Source organism: Nycticebus coucang, chromosome 1 (assembly GCF_027406575.1).
Source record: "Nycticebus coucang isolate mNycCou1 chromosome 1, mNycCou1.pri, whole genome shotgun sequence".
Taxonomy (NCBI): domain Eukaryota; kingdom Metazoa; phylum Chordata; class Mammalia; order Primates; family Lorisidae; genus Nycticebus; species Nycticebus coucang.
In genome coordinates this window covers 167,646,894-167,659,556 of record NC_069780.1, presented here as the reverse complement: position 1 = coordinate 167,659,556, position 12,663 = coordinate 167,646,894, and the positions used below count along the sequence as shown (strand labels likewise).

The following is a 12,663-nucleotide window of genomic DNA, read 5'->3' as shown; positions in this document are numbered from 1 at the left end:
TGGCATCACAGCTCACAGCAACCTTCAACTCCAGGGCTCAAGTGATTCTCCTGCCTCCACCTCCCAAGTAGCTGGGACTACAGGTGCCAGCCACCACACCCAGCTATTTTTTTGGTTGCAGCTGTCATTGTTGTTTGACTGGTCCAATTCGAACCCGCCAGCTCAGGTGTATGTGGCTGGCGCCTTAGCCGTTTGAGCCACAGGCACTGAGCCTAACATTTTATTCTTAATTGACATGTTATAATTGTGCATCTACTGTTTCTTTTATTGATGTACTGAGAATGTTTTCAGGAGGGTCAACACTCCTACCTGGTGAAAGCATTCCTGTGACGGGCATGCTTTTAAGAGTTTATCTTTCTGACATCATTCAGATAACTATTACTCAAGCACTCTGCTGTGTGAACAAGGCAGGACTGGTCCTTGCCCTGATGGCACATGTGCTTAAGAGTGTTGGGAGAAAAGCACAGAGAATAGTTTGAGCACAACTTTTTTTTTTTTTTTTTTTTTTTTCAGGCCTGTGGTGACTTCCCACATTTATTGGGTGTTTTTATATACAGCACTAGTCAAAAGAAAAAAAGGTATAGAAATGGAAACAGAACATATAATGGTGAAATCATAAAGACTGCTAAGAAATTCTTTGTTCAGCACATATGTTGGTAGACACATACATAGCTAGTTCTAAATCGAGACCCTTTTGAGCACAACTTTTAAACTCTACTGACTGGATGTGTAATACCCAGGGCTTTGCATTTGGGTAATAGCAAATGTGGACTTTCCTTTTTTTTTTGCAGTTTTTTTTTTTTTTTTGGCCGGGGCTGGGTTTGAACCCAATACCTCTGGGATATGGGGCCAGCACCCTACTCCTTTGAGCCACAGGCACTGCCCTGGACTTTTTTTTTTAAGTTGTTCTTTGACTTACACTCAAGCTTTTAGATCTCAGTTCAGTCGCGTAGTCAGCTACTCAGGTGCATTTAATTGAAATCAGCCATATGACAGATTGAAAACAATTATTTCAGAAAGCAGCCCTAGTAAGAGATGAGACCTTATTTTCAGGTGATATATTAATGGGTTTTATGTGTTCAAAACCTTTAGCTTTCTCTAAACTTCTTTGGGGTGGGGGAAGAAAATGGGAAGGAGCAGGACCAAAAGGTACAGTAGTGATTAAAGGGAAAAACCTGGGCTGGGCGCGGTGGCTCATGCCTGTAATCCTCATACTCTGAGAGGCCGAGGTGGGTGGATGTCCCGAGCTCAGAGGTTGGAGCTGAGCAAGCGTGAGACCCCATCTCTAAAAAAAAAAAAAATAGCGGCGTTATGGTGGGTGCCTGTAGTCCCAGCTACTCAGGAGGCAGAGAGTTGCTTGAGCCCAAGGGTTGGAGGCTGCTGTGAGCTTTGAGGCCACGGCAATCTACTAAGGGTGACAAAGTGAGACCATGTCTCAAAAATAAATAAATAAATAAAATAAAAGGAAAAACCTTTTCACCAACAGTCGCCTTTTTTGTTTTATGCGGGAAGATTCAGTTGCTGGCTTTTGCTACTTCTAGGTCATTTAATTTGGATTGTGCTTTTTTTATCTGGCAAAAATTTTTGCAACTTGAAGTTTCCCCCTTTTGCCTAGGAAGCATAAAAAGAAGCATGGGCTGTTTAGGATGCTGCTGCTGTAACTGTAAAGTCAAGCCCTGCTTGAGGTGTACTTGATGAGTACTGAGTTGAATGTTAGGGAACACCACCATGGCACTGGGTTTTGTTCTTGTCCACTTGAACCTATTTCTTAATGATTTGTTGGAGACATAGGAATCCTGACTCTCGCTTTGAAAGGGTATCAGGATTGTGTGCAGCTGCATGTGCTGGCTAATCCGAATAGTTCTGTTTTTCTCATATAATAAGAAATGTCATGTAATAAGAGATGGCCCGTCTTGGTAGATATAGCTGCTTAATGAAGCCACCAAAGACCTGCTCCATCATCCTGCCCATATGGTTTGAGTCCTTGCATCAAGTATAAGCAAATGAGCTCATGCAGGCAAGGCCTGGCCCAGGAGCTCTCAGGGAGACTCTTTGTCCAAGGTGGCCACTAGGGCTACCAAGCAGCGGAATGGAGGAGGAAAGAAGAAAGGAGGGGCAGAGACTGAGTACTAGTTGCCTTTTAAGGAAGATTTTTTGCAGTTGCCATAGAATTCAGCTTTTATTTTATTTCATTTTATTTTTGAGATGGGGTCTTGCTGTCTCACCCAGGTTGGAGTACAGTGGCATGTTCCTAGCTCACTGCAGCCTTCAGGCTCAAGCCATTCCTCTGCCTCAGCCTCCTGTGTAGCTAGAACTACAGGCACATGCCATCAGGTCCAACTCAATTTTTAATTTTTGAAAATTTTTATAGAGATGGAGTCTTGCTGTGTTTTCCCATACTATGTTTCCCTGTAGCCTTGTTTTGAAATTCAGGCCTCAAAAGATCCTTCCACTTTGGCTTCCCAAAGTGTCAGATTATAGGCATGCCGCTGGGCCTGGCCTTTACAGATTTATTGAGCAGAGTTTGGTCACATGGTCACACATAAGCTTCCAGGAAGGCCAAGAAATGGGAGTCTTAATTTCAGGTACCAGATGCCTGCCATAAAATCAGGACTCAGTTGTTTCTGGAAGAAGAGAGTAGACTTTGAGGATTAACCTTCATAATTGAGAAATGGCTCCAACTGTAAGCATTACATCTGACTTTGGGCAGGACACAACAGACGGGTTAAGGGCACACTGTGAGTGCCACCCAATCCTGCCCTTTTTTTGTCAGGAAAAAAACATCTTTTGTGTGTGTGTGAGTGTGTGTAAAGTGCTGTGGCGTCACAGCTCACAGCAACCTCAAACTCTTGGGCTTAAGCGATTCTCTTGCCTCAGCCTCCCAAGTAGCTGGGACTACAGGCGCCCACCACAACACCTGACTATTTTTTTGTTGCAGTTGTTTAGCTGGCCCAGGCTGGGTTCGAACCTGCCACCCTCGGTGTATGTGGCTGGCATTGTAACCAATGTGCTATGGGCACCGAGCCAGGAAAACAACATCTTTTCTGGAAAGCTTCACTTAGTAGATTTTTATTTACTTGTGGTTGGCTAAAACTGGTTGAACAACTCCAAATCTAAGAAAGTCTGAGGGTATGAATTGTTTTAAGTGAGTACCTTGCCACTGTGAATAAAACTGGGATTTGTTAGGAAGAAGTGGAGAGCAGATATTCGGTAGGCAACTAGTAGTATCTATTATAAGGTGATGATCAAAATCTAAAATAATTGTAAGAGAGTATCATGTGTCCTGTACTCTGGAAACCTAATTGCAAAAGGGACACAACAAGATGTAATTGCTAGTATTAGTTGGAAATAAACAGAAAGCCTAACCACAATGGCTCACATAAATTGTTTATTTTTTTCACCACAAGAAGTTTTGGAGGGGGCGGCGCCTGTGGCTCAGTGAGTATGACGCCGGCCCCATATACCGAGGGTGGTGGGTTCGAACCCAGCCCCGGCCAAACTGCAACAAAAAATAGCTGGGCGTTGTAGTGGGCGCCTGTAGTCCCAGCTACTTGGGAGGCTGAGGTAAGAGAATCGCCTAAGCCCAGGAGTTGGAGGTTGCTGTGAGCTGTGACGCCACGGCACTCTGCTGAGGGTGATAAGGTAATACTCTATTTATACCAAAAAAAAGTAGTCTTGGACATAGGTGCCCGCTGGCATTACTGAAAGAGCTCATTAATTTCAGGTCTAAAGTCACTTCAAGTCTCTTGACTTTTTCCTCATGGTCTCAAGGTGGCTGGTGCAGCTTCCATCATCACATCCACAAGCAAGACAATATGAAAAGAGGGAAGAATGAAATACACCAGCACACTCTGCTTTCATCGCATTAGTTACAGCTGTGCCACTTGGCCATTCCTGGCAGCAAGGGAGGCTACCTAAGCAAGGATCTTAGCACATGCAGCCTCTGTGTGAGACACTGCAGCAGAAAAGGAGGAGGAGGTATTAGATGATCTAACCTACAGTGTCTCCCACAGAGTGGATTCAGTTCTATATTTGAGTTTAATAAAGTGACCCATTATACAGTAGTACAATGAAATTGAACATTTGCACTTGTTAATTCAGTGTAACTTAATAGGATGCTGCTTAATAGCTAATGTAGTTAGAGTGATTAAAAATGTGAAGAAAAGAAGGTAAGGAATGGTTATTTGATTTTCAGTGCTTATCTTGGAGCATGTCAGAAGTAGAGGACTATCGTGTGCCAGAAGAAATGGGAATGTTGAGTGCACAGAAGAGGTGGACTAGAGGATGACCTTTGGCTGCCCTCAGATGACCTGTACTGTGGCATGGGAGTTAGGCTCCCATTACATTACTTCTCTTATACAGCTAGGTGACAGAGATGGCAATTTTTTTTTCCATGAATTTAAGGTTTCTTTTAATTCCAGGAGATGATGATTCTAACGTAATTTTTTTTTTTTTCTTTGCAGTTTTTGGCCGGGGCTAGGTTTGAACCCGCCACCTCCGGCATTTGGGGCCAGCACCCTACTCCTTTGAGCCACAGGTGCCACTTTTTTTTTTTTTTTTTGAGACAGTGTCTCACCATGTTGCCCTTGGTAGAGTGCTGTGGCATCACAGCTCATAGCAACCTCAAACTCTTGGGCTCCAGCGATTCTCTTGATTCAACATCCTGAGTAGCTGAGACAACAGACGCCCGCCACAATGGCCGGCTGTCTTTTTGGTTGCCGTTGTTGATGTCTAGCAGGCCTGGGCTGGGCTCAAAACTGCCACCTGCGGTGTATGTGGCTGGCGCCCTACTCACTGAGCTATGGGCACCAAGCCATAAAGTAATATCTTCTAAAGTATTTGTGTTAAAGCATCTTAGCAAAAACAGCTGTGATAAATTTCTGCACTTGTGAAGTTATTGTCAGTGTTAGTTGTTGAGTAGAAGGCCACCTGAAAGACTTAAGATCAGCATCATGACATCTGGGAAGAAACAGCAGGAAGCCTTTGGGAGCCATGTTCTAAGATCGCAAAACTATTTGTAGGGAATATATCTCTGTCATCATATTTTCTTCTCTGAGAAGGCAGGAATTGAGCCGTAGGTTAAAAATTTTTGTTGTGTTCCATAGTAGATTCAAAATATTCACTTTCTTTCTCTTTTCTTTTCTTTTTTTTAGACAGTCTCACTATGTCACCCTCAGTAGAGTGCTGTGGCATCACAGCTCACAGCAACCTCCAACTCTTGGGCTTATGCGATTCTCTTGCCTCAGCCTCCCAAAAAATATTTGCTTTCTGAATGTATTAGTTATCTCTTGCCATGTAACAAATTATCAGTACCTCAGAGCTACAGACAACAAAAACAGCAAGCATGTATTCATTATGTAGACTGCTACACTTTCTCAGGATCAGACTCTGGGAATGGCTTGCCTGGGTGGTTTTGCCCCAGCATGTCTGGTAAGCTTGTATCTCATTGTCTGGGAGAACCTGCTTCCCACCCCACTCACGGGGTCTTTGGAGGCATCAATTTCCTACTGGTAGGGGCCAAGTTTCTATGCTGTACTGCCTGAGTTTCTCCATAGGCTACTCCCAGAGTGATACAAGAGAGAGGAAAAGCCCAAGATGGAAACTTCAGTGTTTTATAACCCCATCTCAGAGGTGGCATATCATTACTTCTGTCCTCTGCTCTTGGTCATGCAGACTAACCTTGCTGACCTGGCAGGGTTGACAAGGGTGTGAATGACTGGAGGTGGGTGCCATCTTGGAGGCTGGCGACCACCTTGAAGCAAAGGTACTTTCTGAATTCCACAGTTAAAGAAGCACTGCTAAGGAAAGAATAATTAGGGTATGTTCTTTAAACTTTGTGAGATTTATTTTGATATACGTTGATGAGAAAAACATAAAGATGATATGAACATTAAACACAATCTAGCACCACATGTAAATCTATTAATGTAACTAATTTTATTTATTTTGCTTTTTCTAAAAATAAAATGTACACTACTTAGGGTTTTCCATTTGTGGATATCCAGAGTGAACGTTCAGTGATAACATTTAGGCTTAGAGAACAGCCAGAATTTTTTTTTTCATTAGGTGGATCATGTAACAGATCCTGGTTATATGACTGCCATGCAGAACCACTGTGCTTTTCCCTGGTTCCTTTTCTTTGTCATGTACGCTTCTCATCTATTTATGGCATTTGTGATGGAAGAGGTCTCATTTATTATAGATTCTCCTCTATTTTTGTGATGAATAAATTTCTGTGTCTTTTTTGACAGATAAAAATCTAGATAACGCCGCAGAAGCAGCTGAACAATTTAAATTAATCCAAGCAGCATATGACGTGTTGAGTGACCCTCAGGAAAGAGCATGGTGAGCATCACACTGTCCGTCTCATCCTAGTTTGAGTTTAAGGTTATTTGGAGGAATTGTTAATATAAGTTTTTTTCTAATTTAATATGTTAAATGTTTTTTGGTAGTTATGAAGCATTCGTCACCTATTTATCATGTAAAATGCAATATTTGAGTCAGAAGGAATGTTAATGATTATTCCAACTCTCTGATTTCATAGGTGGTGAAACGTTTGGTAGTATTACATAGTTTTAATTTTGATATTTAAAGTAAGATCTCATTAAATGAAATCCTTTTGATGTGTGACAAATTTACTAATATCAGATAGGAAAAATGTTTTCTTGTCCTTAAAAATAGATACAGTGTTTTAATATAAGAATTGATGGCTAGGCACAGGAGCTCATGCTTGTAATCCTAGCACTCTGGGAGTCCAGGACAGGTGGATGGCTTGAGCTCAGGAGTTCCAGACCAGCCCGAGCAAGAGTGAGACCCTGTCTCTACGAAAAATAGAAAATTACCCGGGTGTTATGATAGGTGCCTATAGTCCCGGATACTCAGGAGACTGAGGCAAGAGGATCGCTTGAGCCCAAGAGTTTGAGGTTGCTGTGAACTGCGACACCATGGCACTCTACCCAGGGTAATAGAGTGAGATATTGCCTTAAAAAAAAAAAAGAATTGTAATATTTCTTTTCTTTTTTTTTTTCCTGAGACAGAGTCTCACAATGTTGCTCTCAGTAGAGTGCTATGGTGTCACAGCTCACAGCAACCTCAAACTCTTGGGCTTAAGTGATTCTCTTGCCTCAGCCTCCCAAGTAGCTAGGACTACAGGCACCCACAACAACACCCAGCTATTTTTTTGTTGTAGTTGTCATTGTTGTTTAGCAGGCCCAGGCTGGGTTCGAACCCGCCAGCCCCAGTGTATGTGGTCAGCGCCCTAACCACTGAACTGTAATTCAGAATTACAATGCCAGAATTTTAATAGTTCTGTATAATGATTTTATATGAAGAAATTGAGTTAAGCTCTACATCTGTGACACATGCTTTTACTAGTAATGATCTGATCATGTTATATAATTACCAAAGAAAAAATTCTGTACTTGAAGTTCTGAGTTTTCAGATTCTCAATTACCTTTTTGCTGAAAAGGAATAGGTTTTAAGCCCTGACATAGCAAGATCCTGCAGTTATGGAGAGGTACTACAAGTCATCTCTGTGTTAAATGATGTGCAATACAGATGGCTGTTGGGAGAAAAGCTGCAGAAAACCTTCTCATGAAATTGTCTTTCATAAGAAAATCAGAGGATCCTGAGCTCTTTTGTCCCTGAGGAATCTGGATGGCTGGTCTTAGAATTGCTTTAGCCTTTCTCTCAGAAAGTCCTCCCTGACCTTTTGTCTGGCCTCCTCTGTGTCTTAGATTGTCTTCTCCTCCCAAGGATTTCCTTGTCTTTTGTTTCAGGCTCTTGCCTGGTAACTGTCCTGTCACCTAGAGGCAGGGCCAGGTAGCAGGAAGGACCCTGGTCTTGGCAGGGCAGGAGGCCTGGGTTTGACCCTGGCCTGGCTGTTTATTAGCTTTGTAATGATGGGCAACCAGTCAGTTCATATTATTGAGCTTCAGTTTCTTGTGACATAAAGCCGGGATAACGACTACTCTGATGGAATCATTACATAGCGTGAGTAGTAATTGCGTGTGAACCTCTGATTTAATTTATATCCGCATAGGAAGAGGCTTGTTCTAGTGCATGTTGGTAAATTCCCAGATTACAGATGTATAATTATTCTGTAGACCAGTTTAGTTCAATATTGTCCTTTTTAGTAATATTTCTTTCCTGTGGAAATGCAACTACTTTTTTGGGAGAGTCATTTTTAAGTTCCCCTGTTCATATGGGCTAGTATCAAACAGGGTGTATACTGCATTATAACTTGTGACATAGTTTTAAACAGCAGATCTGTGAAAGATTATGAAGACTTTTCATATTGATATTTCCTTAACATTTTTTGGTTATGGATTGGATGCATTGAAATATACAGTAATATTTTGGCACTTTCAGAATAAGGAGCCGTTTTGAATCCTTACGTATTCAGCCTTCACTGATGATGCTAAAATAGTTTTTGTTTCAGGTATGATAATCATAGAGAGGCTCTACTTAAAGGTGGGCTTGATGGAGAATATCAAGATGACAGCTTAGATTTGCTTCACTATTTCACTGTAACCTGTTATTCTGGCTATGGAGATGATGAAAAGGTAAGATAAATGAACTCACTTTTAATTTCTTACCAAGCGTTAAGTAAGACTCAAATACAAAGAGAATTGTTAAAATTGTCGTAGATTTTAAGTAGATTGAAGCAATGTTCATTCTGAAAACAGGAAATACATCGCCTTTATCTGTAAAGTGTCAATGTCTGAAAACCTGCAATGGAAACTTAAATGTGGCTCTGCGCCTGTGGCTCTGTGCCTGTGGCGCTAAGGCGCCAGCCACATACACCTGAGCTGGTGGGTTCGAATCCAGCCCTGGCCTGCCAAACAACAATGACGGCTGCAGCCAAAAGATAGCGGGGCTCTGTGGCGGGCGCCTATAGTCCCAGCTACTTGGGAGGTGGAGGCAGGAGAATCACTTGAACCCAGGAGCTGGAGGTTGCTGTGAGCTGTGATGCAACAGCACTCTACCCAGGGCGACAGCTTGAGGCTCTGTCTCCAAAAGAAAAGAAACTTAAATGTGTTTCCAGTGACAGAGCTTCATTCTACGATTCTTCAACATTAAGATTTTTCATTTTACATTTTCAAATCTTACTCTGTGATTAGGTTACAAAGATACTAAGAATTTGTGTTTGTTTTTGTTGCTTTCTTTTAGGGCTTCTATACAGTGTATCGCAATGTTTTTGAAATGATTGCAAAGGAAGAACTAGAATCTGTATTAGAGGAGGATGTTGAGGATTTCCCAACTTTTGGAGACTCCCAGAGTGACTATGATACGGTAAAAGAAAAATGCATTGCGTTTTATAATTAACATGTATCACTGTGCCTTTCCCCCCATTTTAAAAACATTGATTCTAGTTGTTCCTATCCTCTGGCCTTTCTTCCTCTCCCTCTGTCTTCTTGAAGGAGCTTTCAGCTCTCTCTTAGCTCCTGCCCTCTTTACTCTTCCTTATTTATTGACTGTCTCATGCAGTAGTGAGGCTGTTTTTCTTTTCTCATTAAATTCATTTTGAAGAGTGATTTATTCCAGGAAGCCTTAAAAGTGCTATCTTCTGCATTGATTAATAGGAATGTTACATATATTAAAAAAGATGTCTAGATGATGTTTTGTGTCACTAATATTTGCTTTCTTTCTAAAAAATACTTAAAAGCTCAGACTCGTACCTGCTTTGTTTATCTTTAGGTAGTCCATCCTTTCTATGCGTATTGGCAGAGTTTCTGCACTCAGAGGAATTTTTCTTGGAAGGAAGAGTATGATACACGGCAAGCGTCAAACCGCTGGGAAAAACGAGCCATGGAAAAAGAAAACAAAAAGATCCGGGACAAGGCCAGGAAAGAGAAGAACGAGCTGGTCCGTCAGCTGGTGGCTTTCATTCGTAAAAGGGATAAAAGAGTGCAGGCACATCGGAAACTTGTGGAAGAACAGAATGCGGAGAAGGCGAGGAAGGCCGAGGAGATGCGGCGGCAGCAGAAGCTGAAGCAGGCAAAGTACGTAGCGCAGGGCTGGCCTTGGCCTGGGGTCGGCTCAGGGGAAGCGCGGACCCCGATGGGGCATTTCGTGTTGGCTCTGGTCATCATCCCGGCTTCATCTTTTTAAAATCTTTACACTGGATAGTGTTTTTTTCAATATTGTGTAGAAGTTTTTATTTTGAATTGGATGTTTTTCTTCAGAGGCCTTTACTTGAGATCCTTTAGACTCTTGTAAAATGTAATAATTTGAATTAACATCTAATGTTAACTGAAGCCTCACTCTTTGCAAGGCCTTGTTCTAAGTGCTTTCCTCACAACAGTTCTGTGAAGTAACTGCTGTTTTTATCCTTTGTTCTTTTGAGGAATTCACAGAGCTAGTAAGTGGCAGAGTCGGGACTCAGACGTGGAAGTCTCACTCCAGACGCCCTGGTTTGACCACCATGCCTGCAGCCTCTGTCACCACACTCCGAGATAGTCGCTTTATTTCCTTCCCTTTGTTGTTAAGGGTTTCTGCAGTGGCATTGCATCCAGAGCATTCTAGCATTCTTCTAAAAATTATTCACTTAAAAACTCTACCTGTCCTTCTCGTCTTGCAAATGAACACTTGACTATATGACTTAAAATCACCTGAAGACTTTTAATAAGTTGCTAAGAGTTACATATTTTAAAACCCATTGTAACAGGTAGTGGGTGACTTTGCCCAGTTCTAACCAAGCACAGGTGTTAAGTTGTAAGCACTGACTGCTCAGGAGGAAGCAGCTCTCTGGGGGGTGGATTTTCAGCCTGAGAGGAAACCCTGCAGAGACAGGCGTGTCAGCGTGAGACTGTGCTCTGTGTGTGCAGACTGGCCGAGCAGTACAGAGAACAGAGCTGGATGACTGTAGCCGACTTGGAGAAGGAGCTCCGAGAGATGGAGGCACAGTACGAAAAGGAGTTTGGCGATGGACCGGATGAAAATGAAACGGAGGAACACGAACTCAAAGATCGACAGGATGGTAACTTTACTTGTGGATTAAGAAATGTTAGAAGATAAATGTTGCATGTGGTAGTGTGTGCTCAGATGCCTGCTGGCACCAGTTCAGAGGCCCAGCTGTAAGACAACTGGAATAGGAAAACAACTGAAAATCAGGAAGACACCTGAGTCCCAGTCAGTTGTCACCAGAATTGTGCCAGAGTCTTTATTTTTTTTTCTCTCTCTTTTTTAAGATAGGGTTAAAAATCAGGATTTTTATGTGACATATCCCAATTTTTAAATGTGGCAAATAATTAAAATTGAAAACAATGTCATATGGGTCAAACAAAGGTAGTCTTGTCTAATTCAGGTAATTTGATTAAGAAACTCTTTTCTTACCATGACTTAAATGATTTGTACTTCTGGCTGCATAATGTGACAGGTGAGCATATTCAGAAATGTGACTACTAAAGAAAATTGATTTAAGTAGTGGATCAAGTTTTATTAGTAACTATTTCTAGAAAAGCTGATACTGTGCAAGTCTGTATATAAATCACTTCTGACTTTATAGAGGGTCTCCTCTTAGAATGAAGAAATGTTATTCTTTTCCTCTGCCTCTGTCATTAGACACAGGCTTGTGACTACTTTAAAAGGTGAGGATTAGGTGTTTTTGAGAATAGCTATATACTTGATCTTCCCTACTATTTGTAGCTCTTCCATGAGGAATAAAATTGAATTATCTAAATGTAGATAAAGTAAATCCCAATTTTGCACTATATGCAAATGTGGTTTTTTAAACTAGCAGCCCCAAAATGGTAAAATAACAAATTATTGTTTAGTCAGAATGACTAGGAAATGACTTGTCCTGTTAATGAATCAGAAGTAGTACATATAAAAGTGCTTTGAAAATTAGAAAGCATTCTATAAATGTGGGGTCACGTCATCTACATAGAGGGTTATAATTTATGAAGCCCTTTTACATCCCAAAGTTCCTTTGATCTCACATAGTACCACTGACATGTAGGTTTTGCTCCTGGAATTATCTTCATTTTACCGATGAGGAAACTAGGACTCCAAGGGGAAGCTGAGGGATGTGCCTGAGAACATATGACCATTTCTAGATCCAGATTTCTTCAAATCCAGCATTAATTTGATTAATTGAAGTTTATATTGAAAGTATATAATATATTGAAAGTGTACACATGCTATAATTGGAAAATAACACATACACTAAACCTGAATGCTAGATAAGATATATTTTGGTCATTTATGATTTCAGTTGAGATTATTTTTCAAAATTTTATTAATATTACTTATAAAGAACCAAAATGTAGAATATAGAAGTGATACCTTGGGATCTTTGTTTGTTCTATAATAAGTCCTTAATCAATTTGTTTATTTCTTTAAAAATAAAATGCGAGATTATGCAAAGAATTTCAGGTTTGTAAAGATAACATTAAACTTAATGTAATATGCTCTTTTATGGCTTGTCACACACTGATGGAATGTTGTAAGCTTAAGTTTATTTAAGCATTGAAGAATAGATTGCAGTTGCAAATGTGCGGGGACTGAATTTTACTCAAGTGGTAAATGTGAAAAAAAAAGAGAAAAAAAAAAAACCTTTGTTGAGAAAACTGCTTCATGGCAGGACTGTTAAAGGGGCATTTGCTTTTTTAAACTGAGCTTACACCCAGAACTTTTTAAAAATTTTTTTTTTTTTTTTTT

General features: G+C 40.9%; 1 protein-coding gene across 3 annotated transcripts in view; it reads left to right on the top strand.

The window, feature by feature from the left end:
• DNAJC21 (DnaJ heat shock protein family (Hsp40) member C21) overlaps window positions 1-12,663 on the top strand; it is a 34,627-nt gene that overhangs the window by 2,612 nt on the left and 19,352 nt on the right. For 2 of the 3 annotated variants that reach the window (XM_053592330.1, XM_053592315.1), the window contains exons 2-6: window positions 6,252-6,345; window positions 8,429-8,564; window positions 9,172-9,294; window positions 9,700-10,004; window positions 10,830-10,981. In XM_053592330.1, the coding sequence (XP_053448305.1) occupies window positions 6,252-6,345; window positions 8,429-8,564; window positions 9,172-9,294; window positions 9,700-10,004; window positions 10,830-10,981 (810 nt within the window). The remainder of the gene's footprint in view (window positions 1-6,251; window positions 6,346-8,428; window positions 8,565-9,171; window positions 9,295-9,699; window positions 10,005-10,829; window positions 10,982-12,663) is intronic. The other variant, XM_053592321.1, reaches the window with a different exon arrangement.